Source organism: Phaenicophaeus curvirostris, chromosome 10 (assembly GCF_032191515.1).
Source record: "Phaenicophaeus curvirostris isolate KB17595 chromosome 10, BPBGC_Pcur_1.0, whole genome shotgun sequence".
Lineage (NCBI taxonomy): Eukaryota > Metazoa > Chordata > Aves > Cuculiformes > Cuculidae > Phaenicophaeus > Phaenicophaeus curvirostris.
Genome location: NC_091401.1, coordinates 2,340,683 through 2,352,697, shown reverse-complemented (window position 1 = coordinate 2,352,697; position 12,015 = coordinate 2,340,683). Strand labels below are relative to the sequence as shown.

The 12,015-nt window shown below is 44.1% G+C and overlaps 1 protein-coding gene across 4 annotated transcripts in view; it reads left to right on the top strand.

Annotated features, from left to right (window-relative positions):
* Window positions 1–11,944, top strand: part of LIMS2 (LIM zinc finger domain containing 2) — a 36,690-nt gene extending 24,746 nt beyond the window's left edge. For all 4 annotated transcript variants that reach the window (XM_069864994.1, XM_069864992.1, XM_069864995.1 and 1 more), the window contains exons 5-10: window positions 3,195–3,344; window positions 4,316–4,466; window positions 5,403–5,495; window positions 6,310–6,358; window positions 6,545–6,620; window positions 8,027–11,944. In XM_069864994.1, the coding sequence (XP_069721095.1) occupies window positions 3,195–3,344; window positions 4,316–4,466; window positions 5,403–5,495; window positions 6,310–6,358; window positions 6,545–6,620; window positions 8,027–8,174 (667 nt within the window). In that variant the 3' untranslated portion in view covers window positions 8,175–11,944. The remainder of the gene's footprint in view (window positions 1–3,194; window positions 3,345–4,315; window positions 4,467–5,402; window positions 5,496–6,309; window positions 6,359–6,544; window positions 6,621–8,026) is intronic.
* The last annotated feature ends 71 nt before the right edge of the window (window positions 11,945–12,015 follow it).

The following is a 12,015-nucleotide window of genomic DNA, read 5'->3' as shown; positions in this document are numbered from 1 at the left end:
AAAGCCTTCAGAGTCCTAGAAAGCTTATTGTGCTAGCCTGTGGGAACGCTGAGCGCAAACTAGAAACCTTCCCAAATGACCTAGAATGTGTAGTTTGTGCTCAGCTATATGGTGCCAGAGGCCACAGACAGAAAACTCCTTTAGGAGTCTGGCTCATTGTCCAATAATTTCCGCTTGGATTGCGCTCTTGGTGTTGTGCGAATATTTTGTGATTTACGTATTGCTAAACAGAGCACCATTCTGGAAGGAGCCGTTGTCCCAGGCCTCCCAGGGCTGAGCTGTAACAGGGGTGTCGCTGCTCGGTTGAAATACGTGCACGCTGACCGTATTTTATGCCCTGTTTCTCTTCTGCTCAGAAACAAGCAAGGCAACAATCCACAAGGCTGTCAGTATAGAAACAACCTGACTGCCCTTTCAGCAGATGCTCTACCTGTTACTAATGAAACAATTAATAAGCGGAAGAAGTAGTTAGCTCATAGCTAAGTTAGTTAACTGGCTGCTTCAGAGGTTTCGTTAAAACGCAGATAACTTTGAAGTATATGGTAGAGCTTGTGATGGGTTTCAGAAATTCTTGTTCTTACTCCCAGCTGGAACAGTTTCTTGCTTGGGATTTGTGAGGTTTTATGGTTATGGTTGTAGTATCTTGTTGAACGGGAGCGTCTCCTGTCCCTTGCTGAAAGTACTTTTCATTAGAAACAATCCAGTTCTTACTGAAATTACTCTCCTGAGAATCATCCCCTGCTGAGCCTCCCACCCTTCAGCTGGAATCCATGTTTCTTGTGAACATCCAAGCAGTGTCGGAGGGCACTGGATGTACCTGACAACTGTCGGTTTTCTTCGTGCAAGTGAATGTACATTAGGTACAGAAGTTTAAAAATTATTATGTTTTGGAGGAGTAATGTAAAGAAGAGTAGGAAAATTTTTCTTTAAAGTTCGGAAAATGCTGCCTGCTCTTAGTTTCAGACACTTCCATTATATTCATCCACCTCTGTGCGGTGTCTTTCCACCTCACTGACAGCAGCTAAAACCAATGCCTCTAGGAAAGCTCCTTCATTATTCTGCTAAAAGAAGTTTGTCTCTTACCTCTTTACAGTGCGGTCCTGTGGGCGGAGTGTAGGGTCCTCTGGGGAAAAAACTCAAAGAACTCCTTCTGGTGACAGCAAACCAAGTAGAAGCAGCAACAGTGCAACCAAGATGATCCAGAATGAGCACGGAGTTGCTGAGGGTGGAGAGGGGAGCCCCTCTATATAGTGTCCTTCACGCTCTGATAGCGCATTATCAGCTCAGTCATGCAACAGAGCCGGGGAGAGGACGCCCCAGCAGTGAAGAGCAGGCTTCGTCCCAGCTGAGCCCTTGGCACGGGGGTTGCTGCTGCTGTTGCAGATATGAATATGCTGTATGAATATTCCAGTGTTCGTGGTGCTTACTAAAGGCTGCGACTGAACTCCCAGCCGTGAACACAGACTTCTTGGAGTCCCCTGATTATTTTAGGAGGGTGGAGAGAAGCATTGTTTGGGGGAAGTCTGGTATTAATAGACACAACAGGACATTTCAGAATGGGATAATTCCATAATGGTGGGAGTGGGGAGGGGGAAAAGGAGAGGGGCGGCTGCTATGGTAACAGCTTAGCCTGTCCAACACTTCCCTTTGCTCGCAATAGAGGAGGGTCTATGGGATGGCAGAGAGGGCTTGTGAGTGGGGAGGGGTTGATAATGGTTTATCAGTGCAAATGGCACTGAAGGCATCTTATTCAGCTGAATGAGAGGGGTCTCTTTCAGGACACTTGCTTCAGGGTCCCCGTGTCCTGCCCCGTATAATTACTTCGCATTTGACAGTGCCGAATAAAATTGATGCCTTTATGCTGAGATGAGCACAGCTGTGTGTTTCCTTATAATAGGGTGCTGTCTGCTTTTTCTGGACCCCGTCTGGGCAGACAGTAGTTCCAGCCGTGGAGAGAGACACTTGCTGACAGGAGGACTCAGATTTGGAGAGAATAATAATGATACTTAGCACTTAGACAGGCGCCTGCCCACTGAAGGTCATAAATGTTTGAGGTCTCACAACAACATCTGTGTTGTGTTCTTACCCCCATTTCACAGCTCTAAGGGTAAGTGATTCATCGCAGCAGAATTTTGGAAGGGCCCCTGCAAAGAACCCACCACTCCAGCCATAAATCTACCCTTTTCATTTGATCTTTTCCCTTTCTGTGGTGTCTTTTGAGAATGACCTGTAAGTCTCTGCAAGTGTTTCACATAGCAGTGTGGTGAAAGGATTTAAGCAGGCTTGTCTGTTCTGTGACAAGAAAACCCACAGAAGTCACTCCTCTGTCATTTTTGTTTTATTATCAGTTCTTCCCAGTCTGCAGCACTTCAGCTAGAGGGGGAGGCAACACGCAAGTAAACTGGACAGTTTCTCCTCAGAACTCCTAAATATTGGTATAAAACTGGTGGATTTCTTTAGCCTTTAGAGAAGTTTTTCTACCAGAAATTTGTCTTTTCTGCCTGTTTAGGACTGTACTTGTAATGTGTTCTAGAAAAAGTCATATGGTTTAGCTTTAGGTAGTTCTGTGAGTAGCAGCGAGTTAGACTTGATGATCCTTATGGGTCCCTTCCAACTTGAGAGATTTTATGAATCTGTGTGATAGGAGTTACCTTTAGGTAAAGTTACCTTTACCACATAAAAGTGCAAAATCACATAGTTCTTTGTTTTTTTTAACTTTGTCCTAGCTATTGAAAACTAAGGAATCCAGCCACGGTAAAGGCATTTGAGCAATGTGCTTTGGTTTAATAGCTTTTATTCTCTGTCCTCGACTCCCCCTGGTCTGTACTGTAATGCCTCTGTTACGGCTGGATCCCATGTTTTTTTATGGAGAGAGGGTGTTGCCACCTTTCCTTGTCCACCTCTCAAAAAGGATCCAGAAGAACTGGAAAGGATACCTAGAAGAATGACAGGGTGATATTACTGATAGGATACAAATCAGTGAATGCTGGAGGAGTATTCGAAGGAAATACAACTCTGACTGCTCTGTCCGCATATGCTTGTTTGTGCAGCTGGTGTGAAAGACAGGACACTAAACTAAATGACATCTAGTCTGAGCTCAGAAGACAACTCTGGTAAATAAAGTGCTTCTTACAGCATGCGATTTATGTTCTTTCAGGAGAAAGAATTTCGTAATATTTTCCTTCTTCAACCAGGCATCTATGCAGGCCATGCCATAACCGTGAAAAAGCTAAGGGGCTGGGCAAGTACATCTGTCAGAAGTGCCACCTGATAATTGATGAGCAGCCTCTGATGTTTAGGAATGATTCCTACCACCCAGATCACTTCAATTGCACCCACTGTGGGTAAGTTCTCGTATTCTAAATTCTGATAACAAAAGAGATGCTCCTTTCCAAGGCTTCAGCTTTGCTGCATTCACATGGTTGAACGAGCAGAAATTGTGGGGGGAAATCTAGAGAAACTTGGAAATCCTGCAGGAACTTCAGCTTTATTTTGCCATTCAGTGTTCTTATTAATCTAAGTTGGAATGACACTATTTTATACTGAAGATGAAAGCAGCGCCTTGGTGTAAACTTACCTCAAAGGCTGTGTGTGTATGACAGCAATAGTGTCATCCAAAGACAGCTGTTGCCAGACTATTTATGCCCCATCCCAGGAGGTGTTCAAGGCCATGTTGGATGGGCCTTGGGCAGCCTGATCAGTGGGAGGTGTCCCTGCTCAGGGCAGCGCGGTTTGAACTAGACGATCTTTAAGGTCCCTTCCAGCTCAAACTATCCTATGATCCTATTCAAGATAGTTTTACTTTGCGTTCAATGGTAGAAAAGAAAGATGACTCGGTGAGCTGTGTCAGTCTTCTGGCACAAGTCCATTACCATGCTGCCTGTCTGACCGGAATTATTTATTGTGAAGGCACTACAGCTGGAGCACAGGACTGCCCTGGAATGGGTAACGGTGCTGAAAAATAAAGTAAATGGCTCAGTGTTGAGCACTATTAGTACTCCTTGTGCCAGGGCTGTCCCCTTCAGCAACAGCGTAACACCGCATCGTTCTATGTAAAAGCACCTCGTCTTTCTGCCAGAGTACCCAGCCAAAGGCATGATATTCCACGTATGTTCTATTCTCTGGCAAGCCAAGAAAGCAAATTTAGAGAGATGAGTTGACAATGATTGTATTTCACTAGCCTAACCTAATGGCTCTGTGTTTGTAGCACGACCATTGTGGAAGTTAATAAACTTTTCAACTTTAGTCTTCCAAAACCTCATCCTGAAGAGCTTCACTTGGTGTTCTTACTTCAGGGATATGTTTGTGTTTTCAGGAAGGAGCTGACTGCTGAGGCCCGGGAACTGAAGGGAGAACTGTATTGCCTGCCTTGCCATGACAAGATGGGGATCCCCATCTGCGGAGCCTGCCGCAGGCCCATTGAGGGACGAGTGGTCAATGCTCTGGGAAAGCAATGGCACGTTGAGGTGAGGCCTCTCTGAGTCTGAAAGTCCCTTTTGCTCCTTTTTGGAGCCGTTTTGGTGAAGGACTAGTGCTGATTGGAAGCTGTGATCTGTAATATATGAATTCAGGCAAAACCCAGTCGCCTACGTCTTCACTTTGTGAATGAATGAATGCAGCAGGGTCATCATGGTTGCCTAAGCAAGCCGTGCTTTCACAGCAGTGAAAATGCCTGAGTTGCATTGTAAAGATTCTTGCAGAATCTTGTTCACTGAACAGCACGTACTTACTAATTAATTTACATATTTACTTTGGTGTACTTGGATATATCCTCTCCAGCCCCAGTTAGCAGGTTCATAACAATGTCAGAAGTTGTAATGTAGGCACAGCCAGTGCAGTTCTTGCTTTTTAAGCCTTTCCAGCTCATCGTTTCTATAACTTTTGGCTGAGTCATCACAGCTTGCTCTGAAGTTTTTTAGCAATTTATTAATTTAGTGATTTAAGCCTCCTAATGCTTGAACTGAGAGATATGACGCTGCTTATCTGAAGTGCATTCAAACCAGACGCATTTGGTGTTCCTGTTTCTCTTCTCTGAAACAAGCAAGATAATAATCCACAAGTCTATCACTGTAGACCCAAGATGATTGCCTTTTCAGCAGGTCTTCTGCCTATCTCTAATACAATGCATAAATACTCTAGTAGACTAAATATTTCCTCTTTTCTTTTACTTCCATATAGATTTTCCTGTCTGAGTTTCATTAAGGCATTAAGGGGTAAAGATTTGAAGCTGAAAGAGGGGAGATAGATATGAGATCTTAGGAAGAAATGTTTTCCTGTGAGGGAAACCCAAACCTTTCTGAGATTCTCATATTGTGAGCCATGTTTTGTAGCCATGCAAGTTTTTCCCTGGTGATGGAAAAGGCACTTAGCCTACTACTGAACCTCCTTTTTTCCTTTCACAGCATTTTGTTTGTGCCAAATGTGAGAAGCCGTTCTTGGGGCACCGACACTATGAGAAGAAAGGACTAGCTTATTGTGAAACTCACTATAACCAGGTAAATTCTGCCATCTATATTGTAGGTACTTGCTCTGAGTGGCAAATGCTTTTTTTGCATTTTTCATATGCAAAGCTGTGCAGATTTTACATAATAAGAATTTGTAGAGGCAATGCGATACTAAGAAATTAGTGAGATTTAACAGGAAAAGTTTTTTCTTGGTAGATGTGCAAAGTGATGCTCAGAACAGAATAGAAATGACAATGAGTCATGATTAAAATCCCTGCAATTCTGCTCCAAAATTATTTGTGTGAACTTATTTGATAATTATTTGCTCCCATGGGCCTAAGATAAAGGTTGTACTGTCTAAAGCATAAGAAAAAGCTAATCACAACCTGAATTTCTGTGTGACTCTAGAGAACAGCTATGGTATTGTCTTCTGACAATTACTGAGTCTCTTTCTTAAATAAAAGATAAGTGTTACTGTTTTGAAAGTAGCTCTAGGCTTTATTATGATGTTGATAGTTCAGCATCAGGAGACGTTTGTCTACAGTAAGCATCATGCTCTACCCATCCTCTTTTCTCCAAATTGCCACATGTACAGGACTTTAATATCCCATAACAGTGGTAGAGTGTGAGGCATCGACAAAAAAGGTTTTGTAGTATTTAGTGGTGTGAGATCCAAAGGAACATAGACTATTTGGCAAGTGTATGACAAGTTATTCAGAAGATTTAAATTGGTATATTTGGGGGCTACTGCAACGTCTGGGAGTTCTTTCATTGTTAGCATCTAGTGTTCACACCAGCTGTGTAATTTGGGGAGCCCGAATAGGCAGTAACATGAGTTCCTGTTCTCGTTTCTTTTGTTGTGCAGCTCTTTGGAGATGTTTGCTACAACTGCAGCCACGTGATCGAGGGAGACGGTAAGATTTGTTCTCTCCTTGTTTTGGGTTGCTGTCCCCGCTCCATTTGTTAGTGCAGCTGTTGCAGTCCCACAGTTGCAAGGCACCAGTGTTTCTTTTCACATCTGGCCTCATTTGAATTTGGATACAAATCTGAATTCAAATAATTAGTCAGTTTCCTTTAATTTTGTGCTTTTCCTTTTACAGTGGTATCGGCCCTTAACAAAGCCTGGTGTGTGAATTGCTTCTCCTGCTCCACCTGCAACATCAAGCTTACGCTGAAGTAAGTTGGTGTTTATATTTTGGACCATATAAGACATTTGCCCTTAAGGCAGAGGGTATCAGCCTTGGGGAGCCATGAGCCAGTGTCTCTCTGAGCAGCAATAGACCTTTTCTTCTTGTGAGCAGGTGCTTATAATTCACCTGGTTTCAGAACTAGAAGGGAGCTGGGACTCAGCTTCATCCCTGGTGTATTTTCCTTCAGTCATCTGTTCTGTAATAATAAGCTCGACATGAGCCAGCAATGAGCACTCACAGCCCAGAACACCAACCATGTCCTGGGCTGCATGCAAAGCAGCGTGGCCAGCAGGTCCAGGGAAGGAATTCTGCTCCTCTATTCAGCTCTTATGAGACTTCATCTGGAGTATTGTGTCCAGTTCTGGAATCCTCAACATAAGAAGGAGATGGAGCTGTTGGAACAGGTCCAGAGGAGGCTACGGAGATGATCCGAGGGCTGGAGCACCTCCCATATGAGGACAGGCTGAGAGAGTTGGGGTTGTTCAGCCTGGAGAAGAGAACGCTCCCAGGAGACCTTATAGCGACCTTCCAGTGCCTGAAGGGGCTACAAGAAAGCCGGGGAGGGGCTTTTTACAAAGGCTTGTGGTGATAGGATGAAGGGAAATGGCTTTAAATTGGAGAGGGGCAGATTTAGACTAGACGTAAGGAGGAATTTCTTCACCGTGAGGGTGGGGAGGCCCTGGCCCAGGTTGCCCAGGGAAGCTGTGGCTGCCCCATCCCTGGAGGGGTTCAAGGCCAGGCTGGATGGGCCTTGGGCAGCCTGACCCAGTGGGAGGTGTCCCTGCCCATGGCAGGGGTGGAACTGGATGATCTTTAAGGTCCCTTCCAAGTCAGACCATTCTAAGTTTCTGTAAGAAGGCTGGATAAGAGGAGAACTCATTCAGCAGTACAGAGGGAAGGCTTTAAACTTGCAGTACCTGCCTGTCATGAAATGCCTGCAGCCTCCCTGTCTCCTTAGTCTGGATGTTCCCCTCAATGGCAATATTTATTTTGGAAAGCAATGTTAAGGTGCTTACCTCAAATACATATAATAGGGAAAGAAAACAAAGCAGTCCTACATTTTCCTTTCTCATGTTCAAACGCTTGTCCTCTTATGCTGGGTTGGCCCCCGTGGCCTTTGTATATGCAGGAGCTCTAGTTCATCACAAAGAGGGCCTTTGAAGTGACCCTTCCATTCTACCAGAACAACAAATTCTAGACTGTTACATGAAAATATATAGCAAAGTCTGCTCCTTGTTTAAGTAGCAAATCTAAAGACCTTGGTTCCCTGATAAGAGCCCAGTCTCTGCATTTACGTGACCAGACAAGGAAGTGAATTGTTTTATATGTGCAGTAGAACAGAGACAACAGCATTTACAGAGATCTAATAGCTCGCTGTTCTTTGTATTAAAGGAATAAGTTTGTGGAGTTTGACATGAAGCCTGTATGCAAGAAGTGCTATGAGAAATTCCCCTTGGAGCTGAAGAAACGCCTGAAGAAGTTGTCGGAGCTGGCATCCAAGAAGGCACATCCCAAAGCTCTGGATTTAAACTCTGCTTAAGCAGATCTGTCAGTCTACTGACCTCACTCTTACAGTAATAAACTGCTGCTCACAGCAGCTGTTGATTACAGAGGCAATTAATAAGAACAAGTGAAACAAAAGATAAGTAGTACCTTCCCCTGCTTCTGGTAACGTAGCTTGCATCTTGCCTATCCCTTTTCTCATGTAATTGTCTATTAACACTGGCAGAAAAAGGAATGTGTTTTCCGCTCAAGCAATTTACAGGCTGGTTATTAATTCACTGATAACAACTTATCCTGCCTTTGTTAGATTGTGCACAGTCTTTCCTTCCTCAGTTGAACTGTAGTTCTGTCTCCATTCCTCTATAGTCTAAATCATTTGGAAACAGTTGTTGAGTGTAGGCATGGAAGAAATGTGGGGTTTGCTCTTTTTCAGTTGAAGTACCTCCAGTGCCTGAAGGGGCTACAAGAGAGCTGGAGAGGGACTTTTTATGAAGGCTCTTGGCGACAGGACGAGGGGAAATGGCATAAACTGGAGAGGGGCAGATTTAGACTAGACAGAAGGAGGAATTTCTTCACCGTGAGGGTGGGGAGGCCCTGGCCCAGGTTGCCCAGGGAAGCTGTGGCTGCCCCATCCCTGGAGGGGTTCAAGGCCAGGTTGGATGGGGCTTGGGCAGCCTGAGCCAGTGGGAGGTGTCCCTGCTCGTGACATGGGGTGGAACTGGATGGGCTTTAAGGTCCCTTCCAGCCCAAACTATTCTGTGAATCTATGATTTTAAGTATAAAAATTTGTCGTCTTGCCCTGGGTGAGGATGGTTTTTAATTTTTTACTACATAGGCAAATATTCTGAAAGCTGCCACTCCTTGCTACACACCAGACGTTCTGGTCAGATCCTAGTGAACACGTGTGGATGCTTTGCAGTCCTGGTTTGCAGATTTACTGGGAGAGCCCAGGAACCTATAGTTGTGGCATCTGCACTGCTGCGTGTTCGGCTCAGGACTAATGGTAAGACAGCTGATCATATGGTACCAACTCAAGTGCTTCAGTTTCAAATCCAGTCCTTCTCACTTTCTTTGAAAGATGAGCATTCACAGGCCGTACTTCAGAAAGCCCAGTTACATGAAGGGATTTGTAGCAAATGTGGTTTCATGCAGAAAAAAACCCAAGTAGTAATTTTTTTCTTCTAAATTTCACCCAAAGAAGAGTTTTCCCCTCACATTTCTTCTCACAGCCTGAGAGTACTTAAAGAGAGGACCTCAGACACGAGTCTCTTAAGTCTTAAGCGTATAGCTCTGCCCTCTAGTTTTGCCTGTCACCGGTGAGGTTTCACTGGTCCTGCTGCCTCTGCTAGTACAACCCAAGGTGCTGAGAAATGTACTGACTTTCAACATTCCTGATAGTTCCTTAGGGGTCAGAGTGCTGTTCTGAAGTCCACCTGTGTGCTGTATGGTCACGGTGAGCTTCTGAAACCTCTGGAGGTGTTCCCTGTAGTTTCTTTTACTGAACTGAGCTGAGCAGTGTGAAAATCCCTTTCCAAGAATAGAAGGAGACTGCATCTGCCCTTTTTGCAAAGTGGACAGGAGGAAAGGCACTGGAAGGCTGCTGTCCCTTGCATGATTTAAATCTTCTAGAAAGTGGGTGGTGTAGTAGGTCAGAGGAGCGCAGCAGCTGGGCCTGGGCACCATCCTGCAGCCGCAGGTGAATTAGCGAGCAAGAAGGTAAAGTTTCATCACTTTTTGTATGTATGAGCAGCAACTGGATCAGGGCAACAATCCACCTAGCCATGGCGCTGCTCAGAGCAGATCCAAACAAGATAACAGCTGAAGCACTGATAGCTACAGCCAGCGTGCTAGCAGCTACTCCCCATGAAACAGCAGTGGTGGGAAATCCCAGCTGTGTGCAGAGAAGAATCCCATACACACAACCATCTCTTAGGGGCTCACTGGCTTTGCTAATTCAGCTTCCTTCAACTGCTTTGCTTTTTGTTACCATAAGCTTTTAACTGCAGCTACACTAACGCTGATGAGGGGGTAGGCCTTAATTTTAACAGTAGAACTCTTCCGTCCTCTTCTGACCCATATGTGCTGTAGATTACAGTAATGGTAGCTGCTTTTGTCACTGCTTTAAGAGGATGAGGCTAGTTGCTATTCTCACACCATCCTTTAAGTGGCCTTTTAGTTAGGGGCACAAAGAGCAGCACGCGTTTTGGTGCAGCAGTGTGGCCACTGCAAAGACCGGTCTTGGAAGTCTGTTCCTTGGCATTGGTTTCACAGCACAAAGCACAAGAATTATAGATCTCGGTGTGGTTCGGTATGTTATGCAGATGCTTCTCAGCATGGAGCATTCGTGCCTGTTCCTGTCGTCTTAGTCACAGGCCACATCTGATGCTAAATCTGAGCAGCTTTTGTGTCTTGAGCCTTCTGGGAAGATGGGGAGGAGCACACGGCCGCATAGCTACTGGTAAACGTGGAAACACTATGTAACTGGCAGGCAATGGGTAATATTCTTCCAGTGGCCACTCTCAAGTTCAGCAATGGAAAATGCATGTGTGTAGAGGGGTATGGAATTACTTGCCATAAGAGATTTAGCGTGTGCTTTCATGTTCTCTCATGTTTGAAACTGAGTAGACCTAGTAAGCTTCAGTTTTTGAATGACAGTGGATTTCAATTCTCTTTATAAGCTGCTCACTTCTCTAGGATTTGGATTCTGTCCATAGGTTCGGAGAATTTCCAAAAACTAAACTAATGGGGGGAAAATCATCATGATCCCTCATTTCTGTATCAGCAGAGGATCGCTTTCTCTTAATACCTCTTAAATTATGAGTTTTTCACAGTGGTGAACTGACACATGTTTTGTGGGAGAGCAGAATTGAAGGAGGAGGAGGAGAAATAGCTATAACAAGTTCAAATAAATGCACCTTCCACTACTTCACTCTTTAAAAACGAAGTAGAATGTAATGCAGACATGAATTCACTTAGTGTGTTGATAGGCTGACAGGTTTGGGTTTTGGGGGGGTTTTGTTTTTAGATAAAGCCACAGTCTCGGTCAGAAATAAGCTGCATGCTTTTTTCCATTGCTCTAAATAGGCATGTTGGCCAAATTCATCCGAGGTATCACACCACTGGAGAGTATACATTTATAGTTTTATATCAAGATTGAACTTATTACAAGTCTACACTTACTAAAAGCTATTGCCTCATTATATACATTTATTGTTTACATGCATATTTATACATACTGAATTAAAATCACTAATATTCACTGAATACACTTGAAAATGGTTTTGCTTTTAGAAACCGTGGTATGTGAAGCTTGCTTATACTCAAAGGGTATGTTAATCACTCACAATCTTTCTTTACGGCAACCTAATCTGCTCTCTAGGGTTTGCATGCCGGTCTTTATTTTGACAGCAGTCTGTGCAACGTAGGCAAATATTGTTCAGCCTCTGTACAGAGAGTGCCTAGGGGTTGCTTGTTTTGTATTAACTGATGTGACTGACTCTCTTTTAATAAGTGGTTGGATGGAGAAGGAATAGATTGCAGCCAGCCATGTAATAAATGCAGTTGTAGTAGTCTGTAAAGCACTGTCAAGTGCTGAGGTATAGACTGAGTAGAAGGATTAGCAGCTACTCGCCTCGGTTCAGGCCTTGGTGAGCAGTGTGGATTCTGAGGAGCGTTCATTTTATCACACGTTGCTTGTGCTGTCTAGATAAATCATGGGATTGTGGATTGGAGTGTTGCAGTACTGTACCTTTTTATGTTCCTGTAATAAAGTTAACTGTAATATATTTCATGTCTTCATACAAAAAAAAAAGTTAGTGTTGTCTCTTGTACTGTAAAAAAGGAAGCGATTCTCATTTGCAATGCTGAGCCAGACAGCA